Source organism: Anticarsia gemmatalis, chromosome 3, assembly GCF_050436995.1.
Source record: "Anticarsia gemmatalis isolate Benzon Research Colony breed Stoneville strain chromosome 3, ilAntGemm2 primary, whole genome shotgun sequence".
Classification (NCBI taxonomy): domain Eukaryota; kingdom Metazoa; phylum Arthropoda; class Insecta; order Lepidoptera; family Erebidae; genus Anticarsia; species Anticarsia gemmatalis.
The window spans coordinates 6343054-6360537 of NC_134747.1; the positions used below are offsets into that span (position 1 = coordinate 6343054).

General features: G+C 36.6%; 1 protein-coding gene across 1 annotated transcript; it reads right to left on the bottom strand.

The window, feature by feature from the left end:
- Positions 1–6: 6 nt before the first annotated feature.
- On the bottom strand, positions 7–7266 carry LOC142987332 (uncharacterized). Its single transcript, XM_076136027.1, has 5 exons — positions 7112–7266; positions 5770–5875; positions 2309–2469; positions 787–1026; positions 7–655 (listed from the first exon to the last, which is right to left on the bottom strand). Exons 2-5 carry the CDS (start codon positions 5873–5875, stop codon positions 497–499), a joined length of 666 nt encoding a protein of 221 aa, XP_075992142.1. The 5' UTR covers positions 7112–7266; the 3' UTR covers positions 7–496.
- Between the last annotated feature and the right edge of the window lie 10218 nt (positions 7267–17484).

A 17484-nucleotide genomic window follows, 5' to 3' on the forward strand; every position in this document is an offset into this window, starting at 1 on the left:
CATAAAACAATTATATTTTTTTATTAAATCTAGTTCTTAAATTAATATTATTTGTGCAAAAGAATACTTTTTACATGAGTGAAATAATTTAGTTACGTATCTTGATGACTGACGAAAGTAGATCAAAGGTAGCCATCAAACGATTACATCTTTTAAGTGTAATGTTTGTATGATAAGATATTGGAAAACGTATTTTCGATGTTTGATAACTGTAAATTAAGTACTAGCCTTTTTTATTCTTGAAGATGTCAAAATAACTCGTACGTATCTACTACTAGTAGTACGTATGTGTGGGAGGAAGAGGAAGTTCAGTATTAGACCCGTTTAGTGTTATTTCACTCCTCGTCTAGGGGTATTTATGACTATCACTGAGTAAAATCCAAATTGTGAACAATTAGTTAATTTAATAAATAACTTAATAATGATAGACACTTTGTTTTGTACAATGTCAGCCATCTAAAATAATAGAGGGCGAGAGTGCAGTATGATTAAAGATTCATAGGCGAAGGCCAGGGTTGCGCGAACGCACGAAGTTGAGCAACTCGTCACTGTCTTCACACACAAACGGCTTCACGTGATGACAGGCGACGTCGTGCCATTTGATGCCATCGTTGTAGAAGTTGTTCAGGATCGCCAAGCACGATTCATCGTTACCCTGCACGACACAAATAATTTGAATCAAGTTTTAAAGCTTCATGGCATAAGTTTAATCACGAGTCATGCCATGAATTATTCATTTGAATATTGGAAACGACATTTTTTGATTCGTTGCAAAATTCTACTGACCTGAGCTGCTTCACGGTTATCTGGCTGAGGTTGACCATATCCACCAGTGTAGGACCAGTCACCGGTGTTGCGTTGAGTAGTGGGTCCAATTTTGGCGCCAGAGCCGGACCAGAACCAGCCGTTCACATTAGGGGGTTGCAGGTCAGGGCGGTCGCAACCGGCGAAGTTGCATTTGCGGCCAGAAGTCCAGATGTAGCGGACATTACCGCGAGCAATCCTTTGTTTTACGAATTCATTTTCCTAAAATACAATAAATAATATAAATTAGTGTGTCGTGCACAAAACATTCCTTGCACGCTCGTTCATCTACGGGTATCTATGTCACGATAGCCATGTTGTCGTTCTGGTTTCCTCTGATGACCGGTGAAATATGCGGAGCTCGCAAAACACACCTACTTTATCTACCGTATAAGTAGATATATAGTAAGTGTCACACTTGCGGTCAACGACTTTTACACTGTGTGTAGGCTTTGCTGTTTGTTAATGAAAATCTAAATAAACGGTTGTAGTAGCTATATAATAACATATCTGTTTTCTTTACTATTGTTAATTAGGATTTCGTTAGCAGTGAGGTATAGTGTATGTATGTTAATGTCATTGGCGGGAAGTCGATGTCCATCGTGTGTACGTCCGGCACAAGAACTGGGCAACACGGCTGCAGGAGGAATTTGTGCCATGTGCTACTTGCGGACCGATCAACGTACAACCGACGTGACGCACTCGGCCGTTGCACCCCTTTCACGCGAAGTCTTCAACGCTCTACAAATCGAATCAATCTATCCTAATGAATATTAATGCGAGCAGAATTGAATTAATACTCTGTTGTATAGTGTCAATCGACAAGAATTCCGGACGTCCGTACATTTGCAGAATTGTATGGAATAGAAAAAGTCCCGAAAGAAAAGCGACGAGGCATTTGCTTTCATAACAATAGACGTTCGCGTTCGTTGCCATCTTCCGACGCGACGGAAGTATTTAGAGAAAACTTGCGTATTTTCCATTGATAACTTACCCGGATGAAGAAGTTAACAATAGATAGATAAGGACTAAAGAATAGGTAATCTCTAAGCTTTTGTCGTTATGGTTTGGTTAAGACAAACAGTTAAATTGAATGAGCTACGTCCACGAAGTATAGATAATTAACCGCATAACTACATAGATATAGGCACGTCTTACACCAATCATTGGATAGGTAGGTAATTCGTTTGGTACATCATTCTTACGAAAGACCAATTTCTATTCAATATGAAATAACAAACGGTGGCGCTTATAAAATCTGCCGGTAAATAATTTGCGGTGGAATAAATAATTCTCCACACGAGTGACCTAGATGTACATGCCAGACAGATGACCATAATAATGTGTGTAAATGAAGATGATTATCTCACAAGGCTATCACGCTCGCCGAGGTTTATTGTTTAAGTAATAAGTATAGGGTGTCGTCGGACGTCTTGAGCGTTGTTTTTTGTCGGAAAGAAGTTGAGCTACGCAACAATTTTAGTAAATAATATAATGTACCCACCTGCGGTGTCTCTAAAGAGACAGCATCCATGCAGTGACGGCGACAAATATTCCTAGCGTCAAGCCAGTCTACCTCTAGGTTGCGAGTAGGGGCATGCTCCCAACTAAAGAAGTACGAGTGGAGAACTCCTCGAGCGTCACGGTACGTTGAGTGTCGGACTCCTGCACAAAGAAACACATATTAGCTCTACAATCAAGGGCTCGTTACGTTAGTAACATTAGTGTAATGGTATCGTGCCTACATAATATGTGATATGTGTAATCGACAAGAGGCGCCTTCAATGTAAATGTAACATGACCCGAGATTGTGCAACAGCCGGGTTTAACTGAACCACGATCTACCCCGTACAAAAGCATGTCATCTATTGAAAAGTCAATGACGACAGATCTAGGTAGTCACCTAACATTTCGAAATAGTGTTTATCTGAAACGTCTTGTCGTTCACAAGTTTGCCGTTTGCGACACCGCATGTTGTCCTGATTCACACAAGCGTTGCGGTAAATCTACTTAGGTACATGTCTATAATTACCCATCTGTTTTGTGTTACCGTATCATGACGTTCTCCAGTATTATACTTACAGAAAAACAAATTAAAAACGTAAAAAATCGGCAGTATAATTAAGAAAATGGCTAAAATTTAACTTATAATTCAGAATAATAAATTAAAGATTCTGGCAGTGGCGGATTTAAATTAACAATCGGTTTACGAGCATTTGACATAAAAATTGATTCTAGTTAGTAGCTAGAGTATTAACAGGAGCGTTACCGCCACTGGTAGTGGGCTCTCTGATGATCTTTGTGTGGAACTGTTACGGTCCAAAGACAGATCATACCTAAGTAGGAACAACAAAATTGTAATATACTTAACATTTGAATTTTTGTGCTTGTGGCGGGCATTTAACATTTTACATAATAATATGCTTGCAAGTCGAACGTTTGTTTTCATTGAGGGAGTCATTGAAATTGTGCTTTATTTTATTATCTATGGGTCTGATAACCGAAAAAGTTTAAGAAACGCAAGTCTAGGTTATGAAAAAAATGATGTAGAGATCTATTTACATTCAGTTGTTAAACTTGTTAAATAATATTTTACGAGAAACTACCAATACTAATTTGTATGCATAAAACATTTCTAATTTGATTTAATCAAGATCAATAATTATCTACAATAGCCCAATAAACACGGTAAGTTGTGCGTGGGTATTTAAACTCTCGCTTTAATGCGAGACATTATCGTCTATGACTATGAAGTAAGTATGTAATCAAAACGAGCCCATCATCAGGTCGTTAAACGAAGCGATCTTTCGCAAGTAGAAAGTGCTTATGTGTGATATTTATTTTTCACACCGTTAAGTCCGCCAATATTCAAAGAATATTCACGTTAGTCATATTGACATATAATCAGTCGACGAGTCATTGTGTGCACCGGAACCATTTGCGTATCTTCCGTAAAATAACGTAATTTTAGGAATGTCACTTTACGTAATAGTGAATGGCTGAGCGTGAATAGATAAATTAAAAACATAGCTAGGCTTATTGGTAAATGTTTCCATAGTCGTTACTTTCCGAGGAAGTGTCTTTACGTAACTGTTGAGGATGTGCTATGAGAGAGGAACTTCCAAACTTAACAAAACACGCTTGTACATAAGTGGACATGTAATTATTGTTTATCTACGAATGTTACACACATTCTAAGCTGGCATTGTTATTTCACATTTCGACCAGAGAAAGTCTTGGAACAGACCGACTAGTTTTAACTTTTCATTACTCACTTATATATTTTTATTGCTAGATTATTCAACGGCAAATTAAGCATAATATATACAATTTTAATAATCTTTTTTTAAATATCGAAGCGAACCAGCACGTAGATTCCTACCTATCTAATGTTTTTGTTATTTCTGGTATTTTGAGTATGTATGTACGTAATACGTTGCCGCATAAACTAACACAAAGAATCTTTGTTTGCTTTGTGAGAGAGTATGCAATGAATGGTACATCGTTCGATTGTGAATGCGAGTGCGCTCCCAAATGACAACGCATGGAAGGCGCCGCGCCTTCCATACGGGCTCTGTATTGCGAAACATACGTTATTTCCCATAAGGATTCGTACCCATTTAGTCACATACACCCAGTACCTACATCAAATAATTTTATTAAGAATCCATAGACTAAATGCGCAAATAAACCTATTTGGATCTGGTAAACCCTGAAAAAGCCCTACACCTTAGTACGTAAGAAGATACAAATTATTTATTATATGTATAGACAGGTACCTACAAGTAGACATTAACTTATGAATCTACTGCAAGGCCTCATGACCTACATCTATCGAGTAACCATAGTTAGACGCTCAAGAATCTTCAGCGCATTTAAGGAGAGTCATTACTTTGAAGGCAATCCACCGTAATTACTAACATTCGTCGTCTGCCTATTTCAGAAACAATGATAGTCTTACTAAGTTAAATCAACCAGACTAAAGTACAGTAAGCACAGTATTCTTACATTACAGGTATTTTTGCTACTTTGATGGGATTTTTTCTAGCAGAAGACAAAGAAGTACTCAGTAATTTTTGTGGCAATGTCAGTCTTATTAATAGCCAAGTAATACCCATATAGTCATCCGCTTCTGTCAGGTCCTACACAGTCTTTACCTTATATATTTATCTCAGTTACTTTCGTAGGCATGTTATTTTTACTGACTTCAATTATAAATATTTATGAAACCGGCTGTTAATTTATTACAGACAATTACAGAGGTAAAAACTAACCTTCCATAATCTTTTGAACGCTTACGTAAAGCCGTTACAGTGACCGATAGAATTGAATTATGAGATTTAAAGCTATGATTAGATTACTTTCGACCTGCTCTTTGTTGAATATAATTATGTTTTTAGTATTTTCGTTACCTCTGGAAAAATTTGGGAACATTGTAGAAAGTGTCAAGTACTTGTTACCGGTACTTAGTTGTTACTTGTAAAACGTGGTGATTGGTAAATGTTTTATAGTTTTGTGTTGTACGGGTCAACTTTTATTTTGCCCTTTAAGTACCTATCATGTAAGAGTTCTTAGTGACAAAGAATTCAATTTTTTTGTACTCACAAATTCCCTGAAATTCAATATCACAGCAGACGCTGCACATTGATATAATATAGGTAATTTGTTAAATTAATTCCTCTGTTTCATCTCTTTGAATCAATCTTTAACAGGCGGAGTTTTATTACCTAACTTGCTATTACTTGAATTGCAAAACAATCGTTAGATGAAAACTACATGGTGACCTACACTTGTAAATTGTTGACTTTAAACGGAAACACAGCTATCGTAGCTCGAAGCTCATTGACTATTGATAGCATCGAGCTTTCGACAACACTGTATTATAGTTTATGACTGATTCTAGATCATCCACACTATGTGTAGTGGTTTCAGTGGAATATAACTGAACGGAACATAGGTACTCACGGTTGGCGCAGCTCCTGGGATCCGGCAAAGCGAGACGTCTCTGGGCATCAACGACGGAGAGAACGACGAGGAAGGCGGCAGCCGCCAGGCAGACGTGCCGGCTCATCTGTGTAGGTAAAAGAAAACTTGTTAATGTAAATAACGACATCTTAATTACAGCCAGAAAGAAATTTTTAATTTTGCGTAAATCTTGTTTTTATATTGAAATGATGTAAGTCTAAATGGGCAAGACTGATGATGGCAATTAAGAGGGTGTGGTCGCGGGCTTGCGGTGTGAGCGGCATGCCGGCGGTGTTTCTCGGCCAGCGCCCCGAGTGGCCCGACACTCAGCTGGTGGTACTGACACTGCTGCCGGGCGCTCGGTTTGACGAAAGTGGTCACGGGTGAGCCCGTCCCGTATTGCAAGTTCGCTTTCTTTTAGTTATGCAGAGCACGAATGCTCGAGGACAATCGATACGTGAGATGAATTTATTTTGTTGTATTTGTGAAAGCAAAACCCGCCTCGTTGACCTCCTTGTTGCCAGTTTAAATGTTTGCGTGAAAAGCTACTCGGCGCGAGAAATCGTCGATTTGGGACGCATTTTATAGTGACGGAAAGTCGCGTTGTGTATTTTATGTCACGACTTTACGCTTATAATAAAAACATGGAAACGTTGTTTGTTATGTAAGCTTGCAGGTTTTTGTTTGAGATTGATTGACAGGTACTTGTTGAAAAAAGTTGTGTAACTTTCTTTCTACTTTTCTTTGACAATTTAACACTAACAAATTACATACATTCTTAAAAGTTATGTAAGTAATGTTAACAGTTTTACAGGAGTGTGTACCTATTATTACTTTGCCAAATATAATTAAATAAGTATCTACTTCATTAACTTTCTACACAATATAGAACTATGACTTTATGCAATTATTATTTTAACTAGACACGTTTGTGACAAAGTCAAAACAAAAATAGAAATATATTTTTTTTTAGGGACGTATTACAAAGGTACACGATGCGCAAATAGACAGTATCAAACACTTTAACGCCGGGTAAAAAGTTAAATTAATTTAAACTAAAAATATCCTTTATTTTAATTTAAATCGTTGTAGTAATTGTGGCGTCCAATAATATAAACACAGTCTCTTGCCCATAACAATTCCTAAAGGTTTTAGAAAAACTCGTAAAACACTATTTCACTGGGCGGAAAAGTAAGGCTTTACATTTCATCTCTCATTTTTAAGGCAAGATAACATTTTAAATACTTAGATAAAAAGAAACCACACACGTCGCTTAATTTTAGAAGTAATTATTATTGTACGTATTCACTTGAAGTAATGATTTCGTTAAGGCAGCGCGTACCTCTGAGATAATGTCGAACGGACGGACTGGGATGATGCGCTTGCGTGCGGACGAGCGGGGGCGCGTGCGACAGAGTCGGTACGCGATGCACAGGTGTACAGTGCGACGTTGTCGGAGGGACTGACGCAGCCGCAGCACTCCTCTCTAATTAAGCCTCCGACATTCATTCACTTTCACTTCCAATACCAGAGAAGACCCACCCGCTTCGTCGCACCTCTTTACCATACAGAATCCAAAGACCTTCTGGAGGTCGCAGCCGGATACGAGAGTGAGTTTACATAACAAATACACAATAACAACGAAAATTAAATAAATTGCTCATTTTTAAGTTAACTCATGACCCTATTTTATAACAAAGCTTTATTCAAGTCTGACGAATTAAAAATTGTTGAATAGAATACGAGAAAAATGCAACATATATTAAAATCTTCTATTTCGAAACCTGTCCTCGTAATTTCTTAAAAAGGAACACCTTTTTCGTTATTGATGCATCTGAATGTCAGAATATTAACCAATTTTAGAAAAAAATGCAAGTTGTTGTGCATTTTGATTTTCAATACGAGCAAAGTTGTAATATTAATGTGAGTAAATAAAAAAAGTTTGTTACTTATTCCTGTTTTTAATGTCAAAGGGCGGTTTATGGTTTGATCAAGCAAGCTAAATAAATAGCTCATACCTTTCATCTGCGTAACTATCATCCTGCCTATACAAACCCAGGTACCTTCTAAAAGCGTATTGACGTTAAGACGTCAATCCGTAACCAGCAGGCCGACAGACATTTTTTTTCTAATCAGTACGTAATGTGAATAAGTTCGTGGATAGCTAAAATAATCTCTTAATCGTTTCCTAAGAATATACGGACATATCCATCCATCCATGTCCTTTTTTCAGTTTCGTTAAGTCTAAGCAAAGGCGTGGGATTTTGCTTATGGTGTTTAAGTCCAATTAGGGCCAATATTCACTCATACTAGTAAGTATATGCATAATATTATGATGCAATTAGCTATGGGTTGGTAGACCGCCACGACCCGCGGTCAGGTCAGGCGCAGGACTACCGTCTTACACACGACATCTATGACCCCTATTTCCCAATAACTATTCCGCAAATCTTAAGGAATTTCTAGTTAGAATTTAACATCAAAAACCGTTTTAAATAATCTTACTGATGCAGTTTTCTCAACATTTTAAACTATCAACCGTTATTGCCTCCTACAAATGAACGCATTACAAATCCTTTTTTTATTTTTCTTACTTCTTGCTTAGTGTAAACTATGTACCTAAGTAGTCAATTCATGCCAAAAATTCTGCAGGTACCTACCTATGTATTTTATCTTTATTTCACTTCCTCTTAATATACTACTGAATGTAATAGGAATGTCTTACATAACCTTTTTTGTGATTACTAGCCAAAAAAGAAACGACTTGTAAAATTACTTTTTTAATTGCCGCATGAGATTGATGACCTTTAGACATTATTCATGCGTGAGTAAAAACTAAGCTTTTGGTTTGTTATTATTTTACTTACATTATAATGAAAATATACCGCAAGTTACGACTTGAAGTTGACACAAATTTTGCAAGTGACTATTTTGAAGCAAACATGTAATTTATGTACTTATATGCAACGTTCATTGCATTTGTGCAATATACAAATGCAATAGCATCGGATGCGAGGTCGTGTTACTGAATGTTTTGATACCTATAACTATGCGCTGCGGCGAGTGAAAGTCTAATAAAACATAGTACTTAGATATTAATGGTATTATACAAATAATGACATTTCGCTCATTGTATTGGGGTGCTATATAAATAAAAATAAGTAGTTGACGATTATACATCCCTGTACTTCAAGGAATTTATAAAAAAGTACCTACCTAGGTATAGGTAAGTGAAATCGTTTTAGCCGTTCACGCGTGATGGCGAGACCAAGGGAAGTAGGGATTCATTTTTATATAGGTACATATAATATAGATGTGTTTACCTAATTGTATAATATAGGTACCTACCTACAGTGTTGCACTGCAAGTGCATGAAGTTCAAGTCCAATTGCACACGAGGAAATATTTCACATGTTTTACATAACTGTATTAACACTTGTTACGAGTTGAGAAAGTTCCATTGATAACTCTAGAACGAATTAAGCTGTTATGTTATTGTGTAGCTAGATGTTAAAAATGTTAGTTTGTTTGTTCTTTCAATAGTTTGCACCACGGTTTTAAATCGTCTTATGTTTTGAGCATAAAGTGATTTCTTAGATTTCAACTAAAACTAGGCATGGTTATTAGTCAGACTAATCAGCATTTTATCTTTGATTAGTGCCAGAATAATGAAGATATTTTTTTAATATTAAGATACCTACCTATTTATTAAACTCCTATAAATAACTATACCTACTTACATGGACAGAACGTAATTGCTGATTTCAAAACTTTGTAGCCTTAAGCCGAATCATTGTACCTATTGTATTAAACGGAATTTAAATGGATTTTGTTGTTATTTGCGCAATCAGATGCTAGATGTCATGCCCCCTGCACCATGGGGTGTGCAACCGCAATCGGGTAGGTACATATGTAGTAAACGTGTGACAATGGTAATCGTAAACCTACATGCTGCAAATTACTGCGAAAATGCGTGATGTTCATCTCATTTTGTAAATAAACGTTGCGTTAGAGTTTAGAGGCTAAATGCGCAGTTGCAGTCTTGTAATATTCTCGTAACTTCTCCAGCCAGCGATATCCTCGACTTAGATAATTACCCACGAGGTTATTATCGAAAGGCTTAGAGGAGATGAACGTTGAGTGCCGTATGTTGCGTAATTCTGCCGTATACTGTTGAGCACATGACCAAAGCGTGAGGTTATTGGTGGCCCCTGCCCCGTACCGCATCAAGGTGTGCGCTACCTTTTACTATTCTATCTTTAAGACTAAAATTTAAAATTGCGACTTCAAAATAAGTCACATGATGTAGTATTTCTTTAGCTTTATCCTTTGCATCATCACCAAATATTTTGTAATTTTAAGTCGTTACCTATGTCACAATGAACCATAATAAGAATAACAGAAAAATAAAAATCAAAATAAGAGAATACGTAATCTTAATTAAATATGAAATGAAAGGATTAATGTGGTGTAAAGAACTTAAATGTTTAGCAGTTATCTTCTTCAGTAGATGACTAACTTATTTTACTTTGTTTCATCAGGTAAGTACCTACATAAATGTGTTTTGGAATTAAAGCTCTAATAATACAAATAATACAACCGACAAGCAAGGTATTGATTAATCTATGAACATAAAGTTATTTATAAACACTGACCGTTTTTCTCTTTTATTATAGGTATAAAAAAATACGCAGCGTAAATTCGATTGACTATAAGCAACCATGCAAGTATTTTATAACTATCACAAGCTTAGTAATATTTCTGCATACCGAGTTAACATGCTTCGTAACCTTATCATAACTGAAACAAAAAATATGAGACTCAGCTGAACGCAATCATAAACTTTTCTCATCAAGAACCACGACAACATTTTTTTGGTCATTCCTACTTAGTGTAATCTCGGAGCAAAACTCTGATTCCGTTCGTAGCCCTCCCCAGAAATGTCTAGGATATGATGAGCCTGGATCTGACAACCCTAGTTAAGACGCAAAAAATGATACGTGTTTTTGGTGGATGCATCACGTTTTCAGGGAAGTCAGTTCACTTCTTTGCCTGAGTTCAAATTTTTTAGACAAGCGATTTTTTTAAATAAGTTACCTTTCAGCACTTCTGCTTCGTATGTCGCAGGAACATAATAGTAGGTATAATCCCGAGAATAAAAACCGATCAAGGATTTATTTATGGTGTGAAAGTGATGAATACGAAGAAGTTTAAGTAGGACCGACGCTATATTATGATCATAATAATAATATGCGGTAAGTATGCACATAGCGATTGCTCCATAGTATCAATATACAGGCTACCCGGGTCGAGCTAACAGTCTGTAATAGAGACAGGTGGCGCCGGGCAAAAGCTTCCGCTAGCAAGCTCGTGCTATATCAATTCCTAGGATATTGATCTGGGACGGTCCGCAGCTGTGAATTCCTGCTTTACTTTTAGTTGAGGTTTACTAACTAAGACCGAGGAATTAATAACACCTGTTGTACGCTGCATCACATAATGAGACCATATTCTTAGCCTCATATAGGTTCGCCGTGAACAGTGGGTAAGCAATATTGAATTGCATGATTGTCATTAAAATAGACACATACTCATTATTTTTCCGGCTATACACTTATTAAACGTAACACTATCCAAATTAGGATGTGAAAAGCAATAATAAATTAACGTAGCCCAAATATATACCCGCAGGGACCCATTAGGTCGGGCAATGTATTCCAGAAGTTATGTAATGTGTATTTAAACGTTATGTAAGAATAGTAGGTACCCACACAACACACAAATTGTTAGATTTACTCATAAACCAAACACTTTCATATCACTTTCGAAGTAAGTAAACACTTGGACATAATGACAAAGTTTGGGTAGTTATACATGTCTCTGGGTGATGGGTCGTATGGTAAAGCACCCATTACACAGTAGGTATGTTGTAAAAATACACAAAGATACATAGGTATTCCTCGCAGTGTCACTGCATAGCGCAGGTTCGAGACGCTCGGGGCAAACTTTCACAGATAGTGTCATAAATATTCACTCTATGACGCGAGGCAAGTATGTGTGTTAACTTATGGCTAAGTAAATGTTTGAATTCTATTACATTATAGTTAACCCCACTTTCAAACAGTGTTTTAGTGATGAGGATCCTATCCTTAGACTAAATTAATGGCATACTTGTGTATTCCCCATGCTATTGAATCTTGTCGTTCAATCAATGTTCCACATATAAAGTTAGATTGTGTAACTAATTACTATCATTGTTGAGTTGCATTATGTTCTAAATGTTAAACGAGACCCTCGTAAGATTAAATCGACCTACGTGTCATTTCAATGTCACGAATTCAGGTTTATTAGCGCGCTAGGAGTGTAAAATGCTTTGACAACAAAAGGATCGAACGCCCTTGTAAAGATGAACCAGGTTACATGCGCGTATTTACCTTTCAATAAAACAGATGGACTATACTTTACTAATGTTGGTGAATGTTGTAGGCCTTGTATTTTACGTAGGTATCATACAAGTACTTACCTCGGACATCAATTTTCTATTACATGTTCAACCCAGTCAGGTGCTGGCTGACTGTAGGAAGAACGACCTTCTTTTCTCTATTTTGAGGTAGGTACTAACTAATGAGTATTTAAGTTAGTAAACTATTTCCCCCCACAAGATGGACCGACGACCTGGTAAGGGTTGCCGGAGTCCGATGGATGAGGGCGGCCCAGGACCGGTCCTATTGGCGCTCGATGGGGGAGGCCTTTGTCCAGCAGTGGACGATTCCCGGCTGAGATGATGATGATGATGATGAAACTATTTCAAAGGTCATCTGCACGGTAGCCACCTTTCACCCTCGCTGTATCTAACCATGAGTTCTTGTAAACAAAGTAAGAGAACACTTGATTCTTCGTTCTTGGGTTGTCCCTGAACGGTATACGTAATTTGAATAGGAAACTCGGCTGCTTGGTACCGTTGTAATTATACCGACGTTAGCCGACACAACGAAATTGTGAGACAAGTCTCATGGTTAACAATAGAACAGGATTATCTAGATCTAATACAGCACGCAATCCCATTTATGTTTTTTTTTCTATAAAATAGAATGACGTGGTTTATTACTCTTTACTATTTATGACAGATTAGTTTTACAGCGGGTTTGTAACTTAATTAGACGCAACGCTTTGAAATAGATAATACCTTACTAAGCACAACTTTGTTATTTTTGTCGGCGGAGTGGCAAGATGCGACTTATTTGCATTGAAAGATTTATAATAAAATTGTCAACAGAGTCGTAATTTTTGTTGTTAAATCGCGAGCAATATCCACCTATCCCACTTCAATGAGCAAAAGCGGTAAGAATGTGAAATCAACACGTTGTGTCTACATGACGTCATTGTAACACATACAGGGAAGTACCCAGGAAAGAGTTATTTTTAATTTAATGATACGAAAAGAATCTTAAATATCGGTATTTCTGGTTTAAAGGGTCAATTTAATGCCGGTTAACAATATAGCGTAATCTCATTATGGGAGAGCTCGGTCTTTACGGTAGTGAGTATTTCCTTCTCATAATTACCTACCTAGCTTTATACAAAAATCCTACCATTATCGTGTAAGTAGGCAATTATTGTCATATTTTTATTTCAAGATTCAAGACAATCAAGAGACCTTTGTAGTCTGTCTTGGCAGTCGGACGCATACAATACGACTTCTAATCACAAGGGTTTGGCTCCTAGAGGTTCTATTACTGACTAATATTGATAATGGCAAAACGTTCTTATATTTCATACAGCTCTGCTCATACATTACGATATAACAGGCGTGGTGCTAAATAAATTACTTTTATTGTATGATTGTTAAAAAGAAGATTTAACACTTAAAGGTCGCGACTGTGTCTCGCTCCACTGTCTCGAACTCGGCTGTCCAAAACAAAACCTAGCAAGGGACATTTTTACTCAAACACCTTTTCTTTAACCAATATTTCTAATTTTTTTGCTGCGTTTTTCCAAAAACAACTGTATTTCTATCTCATATAGAATCAAAGTTATGAACATGCTTAAACCTAGCAAGTGCCATTCGTACTCGGAGGTTACAAAATATAAAACCTAGTAAGTAACATTTCCAAGTTCAAAATCCTATCAAGTACTATACATGCTAGGTTTTTGAATTTGCGAATTGAACTTACTAGGTTTTTGAATTTGAAATTGGTATTTTACCAGGTTTTTAATCTTGGAAACGTCCCGTACTTTGTTTAAAAAACTACTGAGGTATATAGCAATAGTAAAAGCAAAAAAATAGTAAGTCACCATGCGGACCGGTGCGAATGTAAATAATGTTGTTTATTTTATTCTTAAATACACTACAAAATATTTGTTTGTCTGTCTGTTTGTCTGTCTGTCTGTCTGTCGGTCTATCTGTCTGCATATTCTTTATAGCTGACCCGTGCAACTTCGCTTGCGTCACATAAGAGAGAATGGGTCATGATTTTCCCCGTTTTTGCAACATTTTTGACTGGTACTCTGCTCCTATTGGTCGTAGCGTAATGATATATAGCCTATAACCTTTCTGGATATATGGGCTATCTAACACTGAAAGAATTTGTCAAATCGGACCAGTAGTTCCTGAGATTAGCACGTTCAAACAAACAAACAACAAACTCTTCAGCTTTATAATATTAGTATAGATAGTATTATAGTATAGATAGAAACAAAAACTACTTACTCGACGGATTTTGACGAAACTTGCTACAGTTATACTTCATACTCCTGGGCACGTCAAAATATACTATTCATCGCGCTATAATCAGTAGGAGTAGAGCAGTGAAAGGAAATGTTGGGAAAACGGGAGAAGTTACTTGATTTTTTAAGTTTCTGTCGCGTGTGCAGCCTCAATGGTTAAAGTTACAGTGAAACCAGGTATAACGGACATATCCGACTAATATTATAAATGCGAAATTTTGTGAGAATGTTTGTAGGTATGTATGTTTGTTACTCTTTCACACAAATACTACTGATCCGATTACGATGAAATTTGGTATGTAGGTAGCTGAAGACCCAGAATAACATATAAGCTACTTTTTATCCCGGAGTTTCCCAGGGATCGGGATTTACACGAGAATGGTTCCAAGCGGACGTTCATAGAAACCAATTGAAAAACCTAGGTAGAGATGTTACTAGGTTTTTGCTATTGGTTAAACATCATACATATTTTGAAGTATCTAAAATAGTCATTAGCAAGGCACATAAAAATTGTCTAAATGCACTTATGTTAAATTTTACTATTCCACAAAGTAAAACAATTTATAATTATTCATTAGGAAAAAAGATAGGTATAAAAAAATAATTCTATTCCAAATGGCAATAGAAAATCTTTCAGGTCTTCTCCTGTATAATTAGGTCAGATGCACTTGCTAGGTTTTGGTTTTGGACAGCCGAACTGCCACCGGCTAACTGCCACCTTTACATGACGAGTTTTTAGTTTTTAGTAGCTAGGTACCTAAATGTAATAGGGTAGTCTGCTGACACGTATTTATAAATTACATGCTTGTAGCTACATTAATGATAGTCATGATAATAATATGGTGATGATATCACCTTCGGTGCTCCCAGAACAGTGACGTAGGCTCGATCCCACTCGTAATTAAAATCAGAACAACAACCACAGAATTAAGTCCGGTTGCAACACTCGTCAATATCTAACAGATAGCTTATCAGACGGAATTTTGACAATTGCTTTCATAAATTTGTTGTCACTTTGTTGTAGGATTATCTGACGGTCGTTTATCAACTGTGGAAATGGCTCTTATTAAGCTCATAATAATCTTGCTAAGTCATGCATGACAAAGTGTTTGACTAGAAATTACAATAGGTACCAGCAGCCTGCAGTCAGATGAGTAAGTGAGTGACCCAAAGGCGGAAGAAAGAAACACTAATCTACTTGAGATGCTACTTTATGATTTTATGTAATGTGTGAACTAATGCGCCATTTATCTACCGCAATTCACTAACATTCTAGTTATGAAACATTGAACCCAACTTAATCAGAATTAAGTAGGTCTGTATTTGTGGTCAAAATTAATGCGTGAACATAATAAAAAGTTTAAAATTGATTTAAAGCATTTTAAGGAGTAGAAACGATAAATGATGTGGTGAAGAACTCAAAATATATAATTTCCAAGTTTCACATAAAACCACTGAGTAAGGCGCGTTACTCGATATTTACCTAGTTTTATATGTATTTCTTACTGTAAAACCCCGAACTGTGGTAAATCCTAAGATTTTCCATTAAAACCTAAGATTTACTAACTCTCGATGGTAAAAGTCCGAACAATTCTTTTATTTTGAACTATTACCACTATTCACTTGGTAAATCTTAGTATTTACCTAAAGGGCACGACAAATATTGAAAAAGACATTTTCGTCCTATTAAAATTTAATAACATATGCCAGGTTTGACCAGTGATTGCTGGTACATATTAACTCATTTAAATAAAAAAAATAGTAATTCTTTAATAATTTATTTAAATTATATATGTGTCGCAGTAAGATAGATGAAGCCGTAATATTGTTATAGCCCTAGGGTCTAGGGATAAAATTATATACCGTAACATAGTTATAAAGAAGGAGTTTTGGACAAACCGACATGCGTGGGTTAGGTTTAGACCTTCGTGGTTATTTTTTTTAAACCAACCAGAAGTAGGAGCCCCGCGAAAACCCCTGTTAAAACCCCTTAATCCACGTTTATCGACTAGATGACAATAAAAAAAAGGTCGATCAAAACATACTCTTCAGTCATCATTGGTCACGTCCAATCTTGACGATCTGTGTGCGTGTGATTATAAAATGACTAGCTGACCCGCGTAACTTCGCTTGCGTCACATAAGAGAGAATGGGTCAGAATTTTCCACATTTTTGTAACACTTTTTACTGTTACTCTGCTCCTATTGGTCGTAGCGTGGTGATATAAAATATGCTTTTTTTTTTCACAATAAATATTCTCAAAATTATTTATATCTCATAGTATAACGAAATCGCGCTTAGGCATATCCACCATTAAAACAGTTGCCATGACAACGGAATTTTGTTAATTCAGTGTCATTATAATATTGAATATTCGCGACTTCGTTCGCCACCTGAATTTTCCCGGGAAATGCGTCATTTTCCCGGGGTAAAAAGTAGCCTATGTCCTTTCTCGGGTATCAAATTGTCTCCATACCAAATTTCATGCAAATTGGTTCAGTAGTTTAGGCGTGATTGAGTAGCAGACAGACAGACAGACAGACAGAGTTACTTTCGCATTTATAATATTAGTATGGATTCCTATATATTATGTACATTCGTCCAACAGTCCAACGCGACGTTGGACTGTTGAATCGAGTGTGACTAGTTCGATCGAGTCACACTCGATTCAAAACTTTGCACGCAAACAAGACATGTCATGCATTAACTAGGTAGGTACTCACAGTACAGCACTTGGAAGGAAGGACGAACAGTTGGACATGAGTTGGACTGTTGGACGATAATTTGAAACCGGCTAAAAATGTGGTAGGTATGATGTAACCGTAAATCGGTAATCTAGATAGAAACAAGAAAAAATTGTTCATATAACATCTACCCTGCAAATAGGAATAAGACGTTTCAATAGATTAGATTATATTCTTTTAGTCTTTGGAAAACTTACGACTCACTATGAATGCCAAGCTTTAAATTATAAATATACCATAGACT